General features: G+C 46.8%; 1 protein-coding gene across 3 annotated transcripts in view; it reads left to right on the top strand.

The window, feature by feature from the left end:
* Positions 1-21,218, top strand: part of LOC139579136 (lipopolysaccharide-responsive and beige-like anchor protein) — a 310,713-nt gene that overhangs the window by 24,386 nt on the left and 265,109 nt on the right. For all 3 annotated transcript variants that reach the window (XM_071407446.1, XM_071407447.1, XM_071407448.1), the window contains exons 2-3: positions 15,087-15,173; positions 15,449-15,593. In XM_071407446.1, coding sequence (XP_071263547.1) covers positions 15,087-15,173; positions 15,449-15,593 — 232 coding nt within the window. The remainder of the gene's footprint in view (positions 1-15,086; positions 15,174-15,448; positions 15,594-21,218) is intronic.

Raw genomic sequence — 21,218 nt, forward strand, 5'->3', positions numbered from 1 at the left:
CCAGGGCCCGCAGCCACTCCAGACTCCAGGGCCCGCAGCCACTCCAGACTCCAGGGCCCGCAGCCACTCCAGACTCCAGGGCCCGCAGCCACTCCAGACTCCAGGGCCCGCAGCCACTCCAGACTCCAGGGCCCGCAGCCACTCCAGACTCCAGGGCCCGCAGCCACTCCAGACTCCAGGGCCCGCAGCCACTCCAGGGCCCGCAGCCAGAGAAGTAGTTGGTGAACCAGGCGAGGCAATCATTTGAGAAACCAAACCATGTTCAGGAAAAACACCTGGGCCCATAGTCACTCCAGACTCCAGGGCCCACAGCCACTCCAGACTCCAGGGCCCGCAGCCACTCCAGCCTCCAGGGCCCGCAGCCACTCCAGCCTCCAGGGCCCGCAGCCACTCCAGCCTCCAGGGCCCGCAGCCACTCCAGCCTCCAGGGCCCGCAGCCACTCCAGCCTCCAGGGCCCGCAGCCACTCCAGCCTCCAGGGCCCGCAGCCACTCCAGCCTCCAGGGCCCGCAGCCACTCCAGCCTCCAGGGCCCGCAGCCACTCCAGCCTCCAGGGCCCGCAGCCACTCCAGCCTCCAGGGCCCACAGCAACTCCAGCCTCCTGGGCCGTAGCTGAATCAGTCAGGTTTAATGTGTGGCTACAGGGGGATAAACGGCTCTGTAAAACAGGGCTGCATTCCCACTGATAACGATACCTAGACTGAGTAATGAGAGAGAAGAGCCTGCCTTAATGCCTAACCATTTTAATCTTGACAGAGTAACGGCAGTTAAGCTGTGGAATTTCCATCTTCCATCCCCAACTGCAGCAGAGAAATGGCCAGCGATAAAAGAGGAAGGGAGAGATTATGGTCAAATATCTCTGTGCTCCCTGCTATCAAAGGAACTCGCATCCGTTTAGTCAGATGAAAGGGAAGAGATGGATTGTTTTTTAAATTGAACTGTTTCAGCTGCTACCTTGTTTTGGGCCTATAGCCTGGTCCCTGGTCTGTTTGTACTGTCTGTCTTGCCACCTCGCAAGACAGCACAAATGGGACCAGGCTAGACTGCAAGCTATAAATCACATGGTGAAGTTTACAAATCTGATAAGCAAAGGAAATGCACTGTTTTTACCTCAAAGGCTAACCCAATAGAAAGACTTCCAGGATGTGTGGTTATCGGCTTTACAGTGTGAGAGGAATCTAAACGTACCAAACAATATTTTGTACAGTTCTGAGACCAGGGTTCTTGCTATATATGGTGCCTGTTGATTTATAGCACTACAGTCAGTGTAGAGCTGACCATACATTACAGTGGACTGGATAAGGCCCTGTGCAGCCGGCCGACCGAGCCCACCTCCTCCTCTGTGTGATTACAATTCCTGGCTGCTAGTTTTTCTTCTGCTCCTGAGGGAGGGAGGGAGGGAGGGGGGGCAGGCTAGCTAAAGTGTTTTCTAGCCGCAGCTGTGCTGTGCAGTAGTGAGTTTATTAATGTGTTGGCAGGCAGGCAGGCAGGCAGGCAGGCAGGCAGCTGGTGCTCCTGAACAGGCTCAAGAACTCCCTCCCTCCCTCCCTGTGGACCTCCCCAGTCCTCATGCGACCTGGCTGTAACATCAACAAACTTACACAGAACAGTACAGTCTGAAAAAAGCCCTCTGTGCATGGAACATATCAACTGAAAGGAACTGAAGTGGAACATCAACGTGAGGTCTGTTTCACAGCTCAGACAGCATGAGATGCTGGCTGTTATGGTGATGATAACACCGCAGCATAGAGGATGATGCCATGTATAACCAATCACAGCCGTATTTGTAGAAGCCCACAGTCTAAAAATGTTTTGGTCCCTGTTGTCCAACTCAGTTTTCTATTACTACGACAACCAACATGTTATGTTTACTCTTGGATGCCTAGTGAAGCAGAGTGTGTACCAGTCCTAGTGGCCTAGATAGATGAAGTGAGTGTTTAAGCAAGTAGTTACTTCGCTGTACATTTAGCCCTAGAGAACAGTGTGATTGAGTAGACGGTGATATGAATATACTATGATGTAATAAGCCTGTAGGTGTTAATTGTTCTGATGGAATGCCAGCCCTGTGTGCTCTCTAATGGAGAGGACCATAATGGGAAAACATTCATTAAGCGTAATTGCAGAGGGATGTAGACACACACACACACACACACACACACACACACACACACACACACACACACACACACACAAACAAGTACTCGCACGTACACACACACACACGCACGCGCACAAGTACACACAAGTACTCGCACGTACACACACTCCTAATCTAATGATGCAACACCCCACAGTGAACAAAACGTCTGGAAGCCATAGTTTTAATCCACAACTGCTGGACTAGATCATATTAGATCAGCTATGCCCCCCGCTGCTCATTTCATTTGTGTGTGTGTGTGTGTGTGTGTCACTAATAGCATGAAAAAGGCACGGTTGTGGAACTAAATGTTAATGAGTTAGAATGCAGTCAACAATGTCAGATCATCGCTCCTTTTTATTTAAAATTCATTGATTTAATAATGCATTTTTGATTAAAGAGACCCGTTTTTTTATTTTTCTCTCTCCAACCGTGTAGAAGTGTAATTTCTGCAAGTTGGTCATTAATCACTATTTGTGCAATAAGAGAACTCACTGAAAAGATATTTGGCCTGAGCTTAATGGAAAATGTTGAACACATTGATGCTGGGTGTGTTTGTTTAAAGATATTACTAACAGAATACATTTGACGCTGTGCATATCTCTGTAACGAGGCAGTATTGGAAGTGCAATGGTATACATTGTAATCTTCCCGCACTCATCTCTGTTTCCCCCCCAAATGTGTGTCATTCTTCAATCCCCATCCTCTAATCTGCAATGTCAACTCTGGTCCTGTGTGAGCAAATTTAGAATTGTTCCTACCTACAACTTTAAGGAAGCCCCTCGCCCCCCACCTGCCTTTTTCTCTCCCTGCTGAATCCCATTTGTTTATGTCTTCCTCTTTCTCTGAGCGTGGTATCAGGGGAGGATGTGCCTCTGAACATCAGCTCACTACTACCAGTGACTCTGCACTTCAAACCCTCACATTGGCCTATATCAGGTCATAATTAGCTGTAGGACTGTCACATCATAGGCTACCTCAAGCTGAGGAATTGACATTTCTTTCCTAATATCTTCCTCTGTTTGGAAAGAGGATGATATCTCGAGTCTCGTTGACGCAGAGGAGGTGTCAGAACCTCAGGACTTCTAAACAGTGTTCTAGCAGGACTTTTAAGATAAGTTTTCTTAAACTTTTCTCCTTAAGGGCTGGTTTCTCTGTTATCTTCGTGAATTGAAGAGGTCTTGTCTTTTTCAGTCTCGTTTACTATGAGAAGGAACAATGATTTACCCCTGTGGCCCTTACTGAAATATTTGACTTGGCCTTTTTGCCTTTTTACACTGGCATCATCTTCACCATCTCTTGTGCTTCTCTCAGCTACTGCGTGATTATCACATCACCTCCTCTCCTCCCCTCTCTCAATACAGCAGTCCATAGCTGCAGGGCTCGCCCTTATGATGCCATCGTCTTGTTAATAGTTGGTTGGGGAGATCATGGAAGCCATTATGCTGCATTGGAGAGGAGGGCATTCTCAGGGAGTTGGAGTGAGTCATGAAACTAATGTGAAAACGAATTGTGTGTGTATGGGCTGTGAAGACAGTTAAGCTGAGCTATCACCCTGATCAATCTGACAGTGTGGGGCTCTCAGAAAACAAGGCTGCAGGACCTCCAGGCTTGTTTATATCCTCTCTGCCTTAACTCACTACTCTCTCTTTTTCTCTCCTCATCCCCTGTCTCTCTCTCTCTCTCCTCATCCCCTGTCTCTCTCTCTCTCTCTCCTCATCCCCTGTCTCTCTCTCTCTATGACGCCGTATCATCGGTTAGTGTCTTCTACATCACAAGCTAATTTCCTCTAAGCAGTTGTCACCCCCCCCATGGGATTCTTTTTGAACAGTTTCAGCAGCTGATGTCAAGGCGGCCTCGCTGGGCGGAGAAGTAAGGGCTCGCTCATCACAACAGTGGATTATGTGACGGTGGCGTTCGTTGTTCGCGACGCCATGTCCGACATCACCGTGATGAATGTTTGATTTGGAGGTGGGCTTGTAGGGAGCGAGCTACGACTTTTAATTGCCTGTCAGAGACTGATGTGAGCTAAGTCACACCCCTCAGTGGTAGAATAGCTCGACAGCAGCTAGCGACGGTCAGAGACCTCGTTAAAGCGATCCAATTAAAAGAGCTGATGGAAATGAGCTACAAAGGCAGCGAGCGTTTCCTCTTTGCTTCAGCCGACTAGTGATTACTGTGGGATGTGTTTATCACCCATGGCAGGAACATGGACATGACATATTTGAAGATGACTCTGACATTTTCACCACTTACCCTGCAGGGACAGATTAACACAATTCTGGATGTCTGTAAAAAAACAACAAAAAAATTTCGGGTGGTCTAGGCATGATTTTGGATTGAATCCTGCGAGAAAGTCTGTGGTCATTTTGAAACGCTATTGCCCGTCACGCAAGAACTGCCTCTGACACATGTAATCCTTCACCTAGTTTGAGATAGTGCCGGGATTTCTGCGTCTAACTACAATGTCTCCAAAACCAGCTCTGACTAATGTGTTGCGTTGGAGTCCACACTAGAGACAGAACAGAGGGGAAAACATGCCCTTTAAACCACTTCAGCCAAACATTTACATATTTCTGTTACAGCTGAGCTTGAATAGTAAACCACGTTCCAACGTCTGCTTAGTGTCAATGTATGCATCTACATTGAGTGTACAAAACATTAGGAACGCCTGCTCTTTCCATGACACAGACTGACCAGGGGTATCCAGGTGAAAGCTTTGATCCCTTATTGATGGCACTTGTTAAATCCACTTCAATCAGTGTAGATGAAGGGGAGGAGACCTGTTAAAGAAGGATTTTTTTAAAGCCTTGAGACAATTGAGACATGGATTGTGTATGTGTGCCATTCAGAGGATGAATGGGCAAGACAAAAGATGTGCCTTTTGAATTGGGTACGGTAGTAGTTGCCAGGCGCACCAGTTTGAGTGTGTCAAGAACTGCAACGCTGCTGGGTTTTTCACGCGCAACAGTTTCCCACGTGTATCAAGAATGGTCCACCACCAAAAGAACAGCCAGACAACTTGACACAACTGTGGGAAGCATTATAATCGACACCCTGTGGAGTCCATGCCCCATCGAATTGAGGCTGTTCTGAGGGTAAAAGGGGTTGCAAGTCAGAATTAGGAAGTTGTTCCTAAGTGTATGGCAATTTAATGAACGAGATGGCGCTGCACTGAATAGCTGCAGTCTTACGGGCTCCAGACCAATTCTGCTCTCTGCATTGTTGGGAAGGGCCCGTAAGCATTTCACTGTTAGTCTACACCTGTTGTCTACGAAGCATGTGACAAATGATCATTTAATTTCAGTGAAGTCAGACAACACGACAGCTGTGTTAAGTCCTACGGAAATAGGTTGCCATGGTGCCTTCTGGGACACCGCCACTGTCAGACGTCCTGTCCTCCCTTTAGGCCGGTTCCTCTACGACCCACAGCAGCTAACAGCATGTGTGATGCACATTGTGCTCTCTCTGCTTTGATTCCTTTGTCTCAGTGCCTCATTCAGGCAAATGACTTTTAATTCAAAGGATTCCACCCGTAGAATGAATCGTGATTTCATTAAGAGAGGAAGAGAAGCATTTATAATGGAGATAATGGAAACACACACACACACACACACACAGACAGACAGACAGACAGACAGAATGCGTGGCAAGGAATACGTTAGTCCTTAAATATTTCAAAAACTCCATACCATTTGTATTTGGAACAACTCATTCACTAAACCCTAAACTTCAACTAAATCTTGTAACAAATGTGGAAATTGAGCAAGTTGAGGTGACTAAACCGCTTGGAGGAACCCTGGATTGTAACCTGTCATGATCAAAACATGTTGATACAACAGTAGCTAAGATGGGGAGAGTTCAGTCCATAATAAAGCCCTGCTCTGCCTTTTTAACAATGCTATCAACAAGGCAGGTCCTACAGGTTTTGTCGCACCTGGACTACTGTTTAGTCGTGTGGTCAGGTGCCACAAGGAGGGACCTCGGGAAAATTACAATTGGCTCAACAGGGCAGGACGGCTGGCCCTTAAATGTAAACGGAGAGATAACATTGTAAATCTCTCATGGCTCAAAGTGGAGAGATTGACTTCATCACTGCTTGTTTTTGTAAGAAGTGTTGACAAGCTGAATGTACCGAGCTGTCTGATTTTAAACAACTAGCACCCAGCTTGGACACCCATGCATACCCCACAAGACATGCCACCCCAGAGGTTTCTTCACAGTCCCCAAGTCCAGAACAGACTATGGGAGATGCACAGTACTACATAGAGCCATAACTACATGGAACTCTATTCCACATCAGTTAACTGAGGCAAGCAGTAGAATCAGATTTTAATAAACAGATAAAAATACACCTTATGGAACAGCGCAGACTGAAGAGACACACACACACAGACACAGATAGACTTGATAAGACACGCGCCCTACACACACCTGCACATGGATGTTGAGGTGGTGGTCTGAGGGAGCACACTGAATGTGTTGGGTAAGATGTTATGTAATGTAAAGTCATGTTTTCTTTTAATCAGTATTTAACTCTTATGTCTTATGTTGCTGGACCCCCAGGAAGAGTAGCTGCTGCCTTGGCAGGAACTAATGGGGATCCATAATAAATACAAACACAACTAAAAACACACACACACACACACACACAGTCAGACGGACGGAGAAGAACAGGCAACAGTAGTGCTGTATATGAGTAGCCTGGCTTCACATCACTGTGTTTACTACAGGTCATTTGAAGAGAGCCATTTCCCCTGTGGTTCAAAATGCCCAAAATGTTTCTGGCTCTGATCTTCCCCTGCATCACATGACCTCATCCATGGCTGCTGTTGATCTTATCCCCATGTACTTCTCTCCTGCCCCTAGGAACTCTGACTACCCTCTGTGATCTCCACTGGTTCTATCCTCTGTGATCTCCACTGGTTCTATCCTCTGACTACCCTCTGTGATCATTAGCCCTAACTAGCCCTGTTCTATTCACTTGGAATTCTGGTGGTGTAGGGTCGACTTCTAATAACTGGGGACCACTGCAATTAGCCTAGTAAGGCATTTCTACCTCTGGGTCTGTATTCACAGAGATTCTCAGAGTAGAGGTGTTGGTCTATGATCAGGTCTTATTCATTCCTGTCTTATTCATTATTATCTGAAATCGGCAAAACTGTTCCTAGATCAGCACTTCTACTGTGAATATTGGCCCTGGTGTTTTCCTACTGCCATTACCCCTACAATTCCCCCACCTAATTCCATAAGTTCCATGGAGATAGGTTGTTTGTGCTCTGCTCAGCTGTTGTGCTTGTGTTCACCCATGATTAATTTAGAATGGCCTCGGGACTGAACAGCCAGGCTAAGAGGCTAGGTTACGCAGAAGGGGATCTGGTTACTCCTGGAACAAAGACAATGGTTAGAGGGAGAGACTTGGATAGAGAACAAGAGGTGACGAGAGAGCAGTTGGAGAGGTGACGAGAGAGCAGTTGGAGAGGTGACGAGAGAGCAGTTGGAGAGGTGACGAGAGAGCAGTTGGAGAGGTGACGAGAGAGCAGTTGGAGAGGTGACGAGAGAGCAGTTGGAGAGGTGACGAGAGAGCAGTTGGATGGAGAGAGAGGAAGGCTGTTGCTGCTGTGTCTCCCTGCCTGTCTGGTCTGGCCACATGACCTTCAAAGCACCTCATACACAGGCTCCCTGGAAGAACAATCTCTCACTCCTATGATTCACCATTTCTGTGCAGTTTGAGAGAGGGGCTAATATCCATTTTGATGCCCGTTGCTTAATTTTTTGTGTTACGCTAGTGTGGATATTCAATCAATCAATCAAATTGAATTATAAAGCCCTTAATACATCAGCCGATGTCACAAAGAAAGTGCTGTATAGAAACCCAGCCTAAAACACCAAACTAGATGTAGAAGCACGGTGGCTAGGAAAAACTCCCTAGAAAGGCCGGAACCTAGGAAGAAACCTAGAGAGGAGCCAGGCTCTGAGGGGTGGCCAGTCCTCTTCTGGCTGTGCCCAGTGGAGATTATAACAGAACATGGCCGAGATGTTCAAGCGTTCATAGATGACCAGCAGGGTCAGATAATAATAATCACAGTGGTTGTGGAGGGTGCAACAGGTCATCACCTCCGGATGTCAGTTGGCTTTTCATAGCCGATCATTCAGAGTTCGAGACAGCAGGTGCAGTGTAGAGAGAGTCCAAAACAGCAGGTACGGGACAAGGTAGCACGTCCAGTGAACAGGTCAGAGTTCCATAGCCGCAGGCAGAACAGTTGAAACTGGAGCAGCAGCACGACCAGGTGGACTGGGGACAGCAAGGAGTCATCAGGCCAGGTAGTCCTGAGGCATGGTCCTAGGGCTTGGGTCCTCCGAGAGAAGGAGAGAGCGAGCAAGCATACTTAAATTGACACAGGACACCGGATAAGACAGAAGAAATACTCCAGATATAACAGACTGAACCTAGCCACCCCGACACATAAACTACTGCAGCATAAATACTGGAGGCTGAGACAGGAGGGGTCGGGAGACACTGTGGCCCTGTCCGACGATACCCCCGGACAGGGCCAAACAGGCAGGATATAACCCCACCCACTTTGCCAAAGCACAGCCCCCTCTCCATTAGAGGGATATCTTCAACCACCAACTTACTACCCTGATACAAGGCTGAGTATAGCCCACAAAGATCTCCCCCACTGCGCGAACCCGAGGGGGGGTGCCAACCCGGACAGGAAGATCACGTCAGTGACACACCCCACCTAGGGACGGCATGGAAGAGCACCAGTAAGCCCATGACTCAGCCCCTGTAATAAGGTTAGAGGCAGAGAATCCCAGTGGAGAGAAGGGAACCGGCCAGGCAGAGACAGCAAGGGCGGTTCGTTGCTCCAGTGCCTTTCTGTTCACCTTCATACCCCTGGGCCAGACTACACTCAATCCTAGGACCTACTGAAGAGATGAGTCTTCAATAAAGACTTAAAGGTTGAGACAGAGTCTGTGTATTTTGGAATAGACCAATGAAAAGCTGGCGTGTGTGTGCTGTTTTGAGCGAAGTTGACAGAAAACAGGTAGCCTTTTACTGCTACAGTACTTGAGGTAAACGTGAGTCAGCAGAAATAGTTGACTTCACATTAAATATTTAATGTTTCAAATCTATTACCCTAGAAACTAGGCTACTTTATGAACTATTCAGTTCTTAGGCTGACTGAAATTGGAGGGCCTCGATTTTACGACTCTTTTCAGTGTGCCCACAATAATTGATTCATCCCTGTTTTGTCTTTCTATGCTGTCATCGCTGCTCAGTCAGACCTCCATAGTCGAGGCAAGGAGGTGATATTTGTAGAGTTTTACTGCTAAGTGGCGGGCGGCTCCCCCATGGTCCTGCCTCCTGCAGGTTATAGTCTGTGTCCCAAATGGCACCCTATTCAAAGTGCACTACTTCTGAACAAATGGGGGAATAGGGTACCATTTGGGACGCAACCAATAGTCTGACTCTGGGTGATTACATCATCGATTGAGGTAATAGATTCGCTGAGCTCTGTGTGTGGCTCACCACATTTTAGGCTAGCGGTGCTCCTACTCCAAAGATGAGTTGCAAGGTACACAGGAGGAAGTGCAGCAGACTGTATTGTAGTACTTTCATCAGTCTGAGGTGTTCTGTTACTTCAGGCTCAGTTTGTAAAATAATATTTTCCGTGACCGTTCTGCTGTGGGCTGCTTGCTCAGATTTCCATGTGTTTCTTGCCAATCCATACATCCAAATAATGTCAATGTACTTTTAATTTGATCTAAATCAAAGCTACATCCCATAGATTAATTTATGACACATTTGAATTCTAAACTGCCATAATTCTAAGCTCTAATCTGAAATATCAGCAGTGAGATATGAGGTAGGCATTTCTCAATGAAACTCCGGGCCCCAGAAGACGATTAAACATGATAAATTAAGCCTATTAAAACCCTGCTAAGTATAAGCAGGTCCTAATATTAAAAAAATAATCGCTGTGGAGGATGATGAGGCTTTATCTGGAAGGGCAAATATGAAGGCCAGTGAGATATTAATGGTAATTAGGAAATACTTATAAATGCAGTGAAATTTTGTTCTAAAATGGGCACGGTATCATTTGCGCAACTTCAAAGTTAGGCGAGTGGGTTATACTATTAATTATAAACTGGGTGATTCAAGCCATGAATGCTGATTTGGCTGACAGCTGTGGTATATCAGACCGTATACCACGGGTATGATAACATTTATTTTTACTGCTCTAGGTAACCAGTTTATAATAGCAATAAGGCACCATGGAGGTTTGTGATATATGACCAACATACCACGGCTAAGGGCTGTATTCAGCCACTCCACATTGCGTAGTGCGTAAGAACAGCCCTTAGCCATGGTATATTGGCCATATACCACACCCCCTCGGGGCTTGTTGCTTAATTAAACTGAATTTGTGCCAAAAATGACTTTTTTCCCCTTTTTTTCCTGTGGTTTTCAGTGGAAGGAAGTGGAATTGTGGTCAGTGATCGTAATACTTGCCCATAGAAGGCAGTTTCTATTACGTGGTTTATGAATAGCTTATCTGTTTAAAACACATATTTTACTATCTCTGGCTATCTGACCTGTTTTTGAAGAAATTATATCTATGGTACTATACAGATAGGCCTGGCTAAGTTCCTGAGAAAGCTGAGGTTGGGTTAGTACGTTCTCTTGTACTTAGACCTGCTTACTCACCCAAATCAATCCTCTTGGGGGTCCCATCACTCCATTCTGACTGTCTCTATGTCAGCTTTAATATCAACCTTACTACAACGTCATTAACAACTCAACTGGTACAGACACACACGGCTGCTTTTAATGTCGATGCACTGGCACTCGTGACGGTCTCAACCATTAGACTCTCATCTCAACCATCGAGCTTTCATCCTTTTAAAAACCCCTCTGTGATACACACACACACACACACACACACACACACACACACACACACACACACACACACACACACACACACACACACACACACACACACACACACACACACACACACACACACACACACACACACACACACACACACACACACACGTGTGTGTGTATATATATATATATATACACACACACACACAGGCTGAGTGAAAACAGCTCTTTGGTACTCACACACTGACCTCCCTCTAGGCCAGTGCTGCCACCACTGTGGCCTCGCCCTCATGTGACTCTCCTCTCTCCCCTGTCACCTGACTCTGACGGATGTCTGACTCGCCCAGAGTGTCAGGCTCGTAAATCACCTGTTACTGTGGCGAGTGCTGTAGAAAATATCCATTAACACAATCCCGACTGGGTGGGGGGCCCCCAAAATGCAAATGACCGTAGGTTTTATCAGCTACTGCAACGGGAGGGATGAAGGGAAGAGGGAAAGAATGTCACTGCTTTTATTTAATTTATTATTTTACACTTTATTTTATTGAACCTTTATTTAACTAGGCAAGTCGGTTAGAAACAAATTCTTATTTGCTACGACGGCCTACCCCGGATGACTCTGAGCCAATTGTGCGCCAGCTCACGGCCAGCTGTGATACAGCCTGGAATCGAACCAGGGTCATTAGTGACTCCTCTAGCACTGAGATGCAGTGCCTTAGACCGCTGCGCCACTCGGGAGCCCAATGGCTAATGGCCAGAGAGGGGTGGAGGAGGGAAGGGACTTTCTGATGAACAAATCATTTACATTGCTTGCCTTTATCTATATATATAAAAAAAAAAATTGAAATCAAGGCACCTAACCATCATTGCCACCACTCCACAATCACACACTTTAGGTCCTACCTCTGAGGCGTCATGGATTGGATCAGCAGCTGTATCTAAATGACGTATTTGGTTTGTGTGTGTTTGTTAGTGGCGGATCCATGGACGTATGACGTGAGCGTGTGTTTGTCGGGGTGGCACGGTCTGTTATCATTGCTTTTATCTCCTGGCTTGGTTGTCCATGGTGACAGGGGGCTACCCTGATTCCCCCTCAGCCCCCCCCTTCTGTTAATCCTGCTTGACTCATTTTAATGGAACAGGTTCCCATCAAACACAGCTTGAGGATATAATTTCATCCCAATCAAATTGTCTTCTCACCGCCTGTCTCGTGGCAAATGGTGGCTATCCCTCTTTGCTTTCCGCCCATTGACAGGCCCTTGTTGATTCAACACCTTGCACCCCATCTTACAATATTAGTTTTGACATGTGTGTTGTTTTTTTCCTTATCACTTTCTATTAGGCAGGGTTCAATCATAAAAATGTCATCTCCACTATTAAATAAATGACAAATCATGACATTTATAGCTTGTACAATATATTTACCAGACACAAAGAACGTTATTCCTTCCTTAGCTATAGGTCTCTCTCTCACACACACACACACACACACACACACAAACCCCCATGTAGATAACCTTTTCCATGCTAAAGGTAGCATAATAAATTCCTTGACATCCTGCTGGCGTGGAAATAATACAATTCATGTTTTTGGAGGCAAAACATGTTTACACATAGTGTGTGTGCACAAACACCAGCTGAGAAACAACACACTGGCAGCGCCTAGATTAAATGAATAATATGCATGAAAGGTAAAGTAAAAACCAGGTTTCAAACATGAAACACGTAACTGACAAAACAACTCACCTAAGGGAGCAATCTAAGGGAATAGCTATCTATAAAATATATATTTATTTTCTTTGAATGTACTCGTTACAAATCTTGCATTTACAACAAAAATGATGTGTTATATAGGCCTAAACCTTTGAAAGCAATATACTACTACTACTACTACTACTACTAATAGAATTGGAACTGGGGAAAAATGTATTTAGTATTAGCTAGAGTCTGAGGTTTATCACATCCTAGATGACAGTTCTGTATGATGTCTCTATGTTATCATAGCTGTAGGGTGATCCTGACTAAGATGTCACATCTGCCAGCGCCAGTTGTTGCCATGACCATACAAGATTAAAGTCAGGCTCTAAATAGGCTTCTCACCCAACCAGCCCTTCTGCTGTTGTGTTGCTGCTGCATTGTGTTTGAGAAGTATGGAGGTCAGAAAGAGGCTAGAGAAGACGACTACAGCCTGTATTCCCCTGAGGACCAGGGTATGTGAGTGAGGAGCGGAGCGTGCCCAATTTGACTGTAGCGCAGAGCGAGTTTCCCAAAAGCTGGAGCGCCAGCCTTCTCGCCCGCTCCAGTAGAGCTCACTTCACGAGCTCAGGGCATGCCCGGCCCAGCATGCATCTGTAGTCTACTTGTGTGCTGCTATAGCCCCTTGATTTAGTTACTGTCATGGAGTTCACTAAATATTTTCATAAAGAATCTGATACAACACACAGCTGAAAAATCAAGGTGACTTACAAAGATGAAAAAAAAAAAGATGGTGTACTTACTACGTGCACACACTAACAGGAAGGAACGAGGTGGGGAGCTAGCTGAGTGTGTCATTGTAGCAAAGTATTTATAAACTAAAAATCAGTTCTCTTAAGTTTTGTTCTGTTATCTATCCAGTAGGCCATCAATGATTTTGGCCCAATAGGCCAGGCATATTACCTCTTTCAAGGAGCTTTCCGTTTTGATAGGGTTATTTTACCTAAAATTGTTAAGGCCTACCTACAGAAAACAACAACAATGCTGCATCCTGCCAGTCTGACAAGAGTGGCCCAGAGGGTGTTTAGCATCCCCAGTGGCTCTGCAAGCGTGGAGAGGGTGTTCTCTGTTTCTGGCTTGCTCTCCAGGCACCAACGCATGAGCCTGAAAACTCGTGTCTAAAAATGAATTAAAGGCATTGTAGACTGAGCATAATAAGGCATGTTTCTTTTCATTTGTATTTCATTTTCAGTAAGTCACAGCAAAAATGTGAAATGTATAGACTATAACGATTGAATACAACATGTTGTTTAAATAATGAGAGCTTAATGTCCCTGCCAGGCTAGTGTGTCGTACTCGCAAATGCTTCAAAATGTGTTTCTTTGTAGGCTATAGCCTTGAAATAATAGAAATAATATAGCCTAAATAATTAATTTTTGTTCTTTTCTTAAACTACCTGTCTGGCTCCTGACCTATTTATGACGTTTATATGCTGTTTAATACGACATGTAGCCTATTTGAAATGATGAGCGCTATTTAGTCTTTCTTACTCTTGTTGTTTATTTCAATTATTTTCATTCAAATGAAATGGTTTGGTTTCAATACTTCAAAACCAAGTGGTAGTTCCAGGTAGTCACAAAAATAGATGGGTGTTGGTTAAATTGTGATTTTAATGGCCTCCCGCTGCGGTCTAAGGCACTGCATTGTAGTGTTTGAGTTGTCACTACAGACCCGGGCTCGATCCCAGGCTGTGTCACAGCCGGCCGTGACCGGTATCCTCCGGGATGTGTTTCATTTCAGGGAGGAATAACTACCCTCCGCTGTGCCCTTGTTCACTTGTCTTCACAGAATATGACAGCATTGAGGTGGAATAGGGCAGAGAGTGGAGCATCTTTCTGTATTGAAGCCCAGCCTGCTCCATAGTTCTCGTCCTTGTACACATCTGAGACAACTGGATTGGATAGATAACAGCAGTATGATAGAAGCTAGCGGAATAAAGCTCAACCCATTCCTCTAATCTAGTTGTCCAGCAGGCCTGATCCACAGAGGAGCAGATGTTTAGAAATACACCGTCTGGCTTGGTCCAGGGATTTGGTTATGCAGTTGATGTGGCCCAGGAACCTGTGCCAGGGGTTTTATGTCCTAAAAAAAGGACATATAAATAGGTGTGAGGGAAAAGCTCAGTGGCATATGCTAATCCAATTGCATTGGAGATGTTGTTTTTGACTCTGTGCTTTTGAATTGCGTAGGTTGATGAATCCTCTCTCTCTCTCTCCCTCTTTTCTTTCTCCCTCTCTTTCTTTCTTTCTCCCTCTCTATCTTACCCTCCTCTCTCTCTCCTCTCTCTCTCTAGTTGGTGGGGGGCCAGTTTGACCTGGAGATGAACTTCATTATCCAGGAGCAGGACAGCATTGTGTGCATGGTGGAGCTGCTGGACAAGGTGGGTGCTACTCACACAAAATGAAATGGAACAATATGTATAATATAATCTATGGACTATGGTGGATGAGTTGTGGCTGTACACACATAGAAATAGATTTTCTGCCAGTCCACCTATCGTGGTCTCATTGACTTGAATGGGGATCCCTGTTCTAGTAATTGTAGGCCTATTTCTATGGGTACATGTTAGCGGTGGAGGATTGTAAAAGCGCTTTGAGCATCTGGAAAATCTCTTCCTAAATCGGATCCATTATTATTATTATGTCTGATACCCAGTGTGAGCCCACGTGCCAGGCGGAGGTGTGGAGCATCTTCACGGCTATCCTGAAGAAGAGCGTGAGGAACCTGCAGGCCTGCACCGACACGGCCCTCATCAACCTGGTCCTGGACCGCGTGGCCCACACTGACAGCATGATCGCAGGTACAGTAACACCAGAGGCCAAAGTCATTTCACTCCAAAGTAACGAGGTCACCCCAGTCCGCAGTACAGTATTTAGCATGCTGACACCTACCTACAGTGTTGTCTAGTTCCCCTGGAGTGTGGATGATTGTCTCAGTCATAATCATTATCCAGTGGTTCTCCAAGTCCTGTGTTTTTAATACCTTTTTAAATCCAAGGTAATGACCACTGCCTCAGTCCGAATGATTCCCTACTGTACAGGTATCACCCTTATAATGAGGAAGTGAGCTTGCCCTGTCTAATGCTCCTCACCTTCCCTTATCAAGCCTTGCAAGCTGACGGCACTATTCTGTGTGTGTCTGAGAAGAGACTACTTTGTCCTGCAGCAACTGAAGCACTGAGGAGGTGTGGACACCCATGGACGGACGGACGGACGGACAGACCATTATTAGATTAGGAGTGTGTGTGCAGACCTGACAACACCACTCAGCCTCACGCTAACCCACTGCCCAGCCAGAGAAGTGACTCCCACACCAGTCAGTAGACACAGTCACCAGCCTCAATCACTCACCAGACTCTCACCCAGTTACTAATGAGGCCAAAATAACTATTCTAAAGCTCCATGATTGACCACTGGCCTGGCAGAGCAGGATGATCAGCCTTAGCATAATGTAACCATTAGCCCAGGGAACATTAACATGCAGTCCAGGCCAGACAGACAGACAAACCCAGGGAACATGAACATGCAGTCCAGGCCAGACAGACAGACAAACCCAGGGAACATGAACATGCAGTCCAGGCCAGACAGACAGACAAACCCAGGGAACATGAACATGCAGTCCAGGCCAGACACAGACAAACCCAGGGAACATGAACATGCAGTCCAGGCCAGACAGACAGACAAACCCAGGGAACATGAACATGCAGTCCAGGCCAGACAGACAGACAAACCCAGGGAACATGAACATGCAGTCCAGGCCAGACACAGAAAAACCCAGGGAACATAAACATGCAGGCCAGACAGACAAACCCAGGGAACATGAACATGCAGTCCAGGCCAGACAGACAGACAAACCCAGGGAACATGAACATGCAGTCCAGGCCAGACAGACAGACAAACCCAGGGAACATGAACATGCAGTCCAGGCCAGACACAGACAAACCCAGGGAACATGAACATGCAGTCCAGGCCAGACAGACAGACAAACCCAGGGAACATGAACATGCAGTCCAGGCCAGACAGACAGACAAACCCAGGGAACATGAACATGCAGTCCAGGCCAGACACAGAAAAACCCAGGGAACATAAACATGCAGGCCAGACAGACAAACCCAGGGAACATGAACATGCAGTCCAGGCCAGACAGACAGACATACAAACCCAGGGAACATGAACATGCAGTCCAGGCCAGACAGACAGACAGACAAACCCAGGGAACATGAACATGCAGTCCAGGCCAGACAGACAAACCCAGGGAACATGAACATGCAGTCCAGGCCAGACAGACAGACGGACAGACAAACCCAGGGAACATGAACATGCAGTCCAGGCCAGACAGACAGACGGACAGACAAACCCAGGGAACATGAACATGCAGTCCAGGCCAGACAGACAGACGGACAGACAAACCCAGGGAACATGAACATGCAGTCCAGGCCAGACAGACAGACGGACAGACAAACCCAGGGAACATGAACATGCAGTCCAGGCCAGACAGACAGACGGACAGACAAACCCAGGGAACATGAACATGCAGTCCAGGCCAGACAGACAGACATACAAACCCAGGGAACATGAACATGCAGTCCAGGCCAGACAGACAGACAGACAAACCCAGGGAACATGGACATGCAGTCCAGGCCAGACAGACAGACGGACAGACAAACCCAGGGAACATGAACATGCAGTCCAGGCCAGACACAGACAAACCCAGGGAACATGAACATGCAGTCCAGGCCAGACACAGACAAACCCAGGGAACATAAACATGCAGGCCAGACAGACAAACCCAGGGAACATGAACATGCAGTCCAGGCCAGACAGACAGACATACAAACCCAGGGAACATGAACATGCAGTCCAGGCCAGACAGACAGACAGACAAACCCAGGGAACATGAACATGCAGTCCAGGCCAGACAGACAGACAGACAAACCCAGGGATCATGAACATGCAGTCCAGGCCAGACAGACAGACAGACAAACCCAGGGAACATGGACATGCAGTCCAGGCCAGACAGACAGACGGACAGACAAACCCAGGGAACATGGACATGCAGGTCAGGCCAAACCGACAAATAAACTATTTTTACACTAATGTGCCAACCCGAACCGACTGCACTTGCTCTGATATCTTCTTTTCACGTCGTCCTTTCAGCACGTCTCCGGCAATTATGGTGTAACCAGGCCATTGCAATATGTTTTGACTCTGCTTGGCTCAGTAGTGTGAAACGGGCATTAGGCTGTTAAATCAGACTGCGCCTCTCCCTCTCCTTCCATGGCTGGTGTGTGTCAGTCCTCTGATGCCCCAGGTCGCTCTGGGAGGCTATAGAGGACCATTTTCATCTCAGTGAACAGAGAGAGATGTTCTATAGCCTCCCTATAGCCACCCCCCCCCCCCCCAACACGGCTAGAATCCACTACAACACCGGATTTTTGCTCTGGACCTTTGCATCGGATCATCGCTGCTAGTTAGCTGCTACCGTGTGGCTAAAGTGGCTAACGCCCCTGTCCCGAAGCTAGCACCAGTTAGCCGCGAGCCAGGCGCATCTCGCTGGCTAGCAAACGTAATTACTACGACTACATTATCTCTTTCGCCGACTGGCCTTGGACCATTCGTCGATAAGGAGCCCCGCAGTTCCACCACGATTGGTCTGCCGAGCCCTCAACCGGTCTTTGCCGGATGTCGGAGCAAGCGCTTCTACTAGCCCCGGCCTGCTAACTTTAAACGCTGTGTCTCCCGCTTGCTAGGTAGTAACGACTACCCAGCGGCTTCCCTGTTTCATCTACTGCTGTTTACTGGACCCTATGATCACTTGGCTACATAGCTGATCCCTGCTGGACTGTTCATTAATCACTGTACTCCATTTTGTTTATGTTTTGTTTATCTGTCGGCCCCAGCCTCGAACTCAGGCCCTGTGTGTAGTTAACTGACCCTCTCTGCCCATTCAGCGCCATTTAACCTGTTGTTGTTGTCTTAGCTGATTAGCTGTTGTTGTCTTACCCATTGTTTACTTAGCTAGCGCTCCCAATCAACACCTGTGATTGCTTTATGCCTCGCTTTGTCTCTCTCAAATGTCAATATGTATGCCTTGTATATTGTTGTTTAGGATAGTTATCATTGTTTTAGTTTACTGCGGAGCACCTAGTCCCACTCAACATGCCTCAGATACCTCCTTTGTCCCACCTCCCAACCATGTGGTGACCTCACCCAGCATAACTAGTGCGTCCAGAGATGCAACCTCTCTTATCGTCACAAAATGCCTTGGTTTACCTCCACTGTACCCGCACCCCACCATACCCCTGTCTGTACATTATGCCCTGAATCTGTTCTACCACGCCCAGAAATCTGCTCCTTTTATTCTCTGTCCCCAACGCACTAGACAACCAGTTTTGATTGCCTTTAGCCGTACCCTCATCCTACTCCTCCTCTGTTCCTCGGGTGAAGTGGAGGTCAACCCAGGCCCTGCGTGTCCCCAGGCACTCATTTGTTGACTTCTGTAACCGAAAAAGCCTTGGTTTCATGCATGTTAACATCAGAAGCTTCCTCCCTAAGTTTGATTTACTCACTGCTTTAGCACACTCTGCCAACCCTGATGTCCTTGCCGTGTCTGAATCCTGGTTTAGGAAGGCCACCAAAAATTCGGAGATTTCCATCCCCAACTACAACATTTTCCGTCAAGATAGAACTGCCAAAGGGGGAGGAGTTGCAATCTACTGCAAAGATAGCTTGCAAAGTTTTGTCATACTTTCCAGGTCTATGCCCAAACAGTTCGAGCTTCTAATTATAAAAGTTAATCTCTCCAGAAATAAGTCTCTCACTGTTGCCGCCTGTTATAGACCCCCTTCAGCTCCCAGCTGTGCCCTGGACACCATATGTGAATTGATTGCCCCCCATCTATCTTCAGAGCTTGTTCTGTTAGGTGACCTGAACTGGGATATACTTAACACCCCGGCATTCCTACATTCTAAGCTAGATGCCCTCAATCTCACACAAATTATCAAGGAACCCACCAGGTACAACCCTTAATCTGATAAAATGGGCATCCTCATAGATATTATCCTGACCAACTTGCCCTCCAAATACACCTCTGCTGTTTTCAATCAGGATCTTAGCGATCACTCATTGCCTGCATCCGCTACGGGTCCGCGGTCAAACGACCGCCCGTCATCACTGTCAAACGCTCACTAAAACATTTCTGCTAGCAAGCCTTTCTAATCGACCTGTCCCGGGTTCCTGGAAGGATTTTGACATCATCCCGTCATTCGAGGATGCCTGGTCGTTCTTTAAAAGTAATTTCCTCACCATCTTAAATAACCATGCCCCTTTCAAAAAATGTAGAACTAAGAACAGATATAGCCCTTGGTTCACTCCAGACCTGACTGCCTTCGACCAGCACAAAAACATCCTGTGGCGGACTGCAATAGCATCGAATAGTCCCCGCGATATGCAACTTTTCAGGGAAGTCAGGAACCAATACACGCAGTCAGTCAGGAAAGCAAAGGCTAGCTTTTTCAAACAGAAATTTGCATCCTGTAGCTCTAACTCCAAAACGTTTTTGGACACTGTAAAGTCCATGGAGAATAAGAGCAGCACCTCCCAGCTGCCCACTGCACTGAGGCTAGGTAACACTGTCACCACCGATAAATCCACGATAATCAAGCATTTCTCTACGGCTGGCCATGCTTTCCTCCTGGCTACCCCAACCCCGGCCAACAGCTCCGCACCAAGCCTCCCCAGCTTCTCCTTCACCCAAATCCAGATAGCAGATGTTCTGAAAGAGCTGCAAAACCTGGACCCGTACAAATCAGCTGGGCTAGACAATCTGGACCCTCTCTTTCTAAAATTATCCGCCTCCATTGTTGCAACCCCTATTACCAGTCTGTTCAACCTCTCTTTCGTATCGTCCGAGATCCTTAAAGATTGGAAAGCTGCCGCGGTCATCCCCCTCTTCAAAGGGGGTGACACTCTAGACTCAAACTGTTATAGACCTATATCCATCCTGCCCTGCCTTTCTAAAGTCTTCAAAAGCCAAGTTAATAAACAGATCACTGACCTTTTCGAATCCCACTGTACCTTCTCCGCTGTGCAATCTGGTTTCCGAGCTGGTCACGGGTGCACTTCAGCCACGCTCAAGGTCCTAAACAATATCATAACTGCCATCGATAAAAGACAGTACTGTGCAGCCGTCTTCATCGACCTGGCCAAGGCTTTCGACTGTCAATCACCGTATTCTTATCGGCAGACTCAACAGTCTTGGTTTCTCAAATGACTGCCTTGCCTGGTTCACCAACTACTTCTCAGATCGAGTTCAGTGTGTCAAATCGGAGGGCATGTTGTCCGGACCTCTGGCAGTCTCTATGGGGGTGCCACAGGGTTCAATTCTTGGGCCGACTCTTTTCTCTGTATATATCAACGATGTCGCT

This window comes from Salvelinus alpinus, chromosome 6 (genome assembly GCF_045679555.1).
Source record: "Salvelinus alpinus chromosome 6, SLU_Salpinus.1, whole genome shotgun sequence".
NCBI lineage: Eukaryota > Metazoa > Chordata > Actinopteri > Salmoniformes > Salmonidae > Salvelinus > Salvelinus alpinus.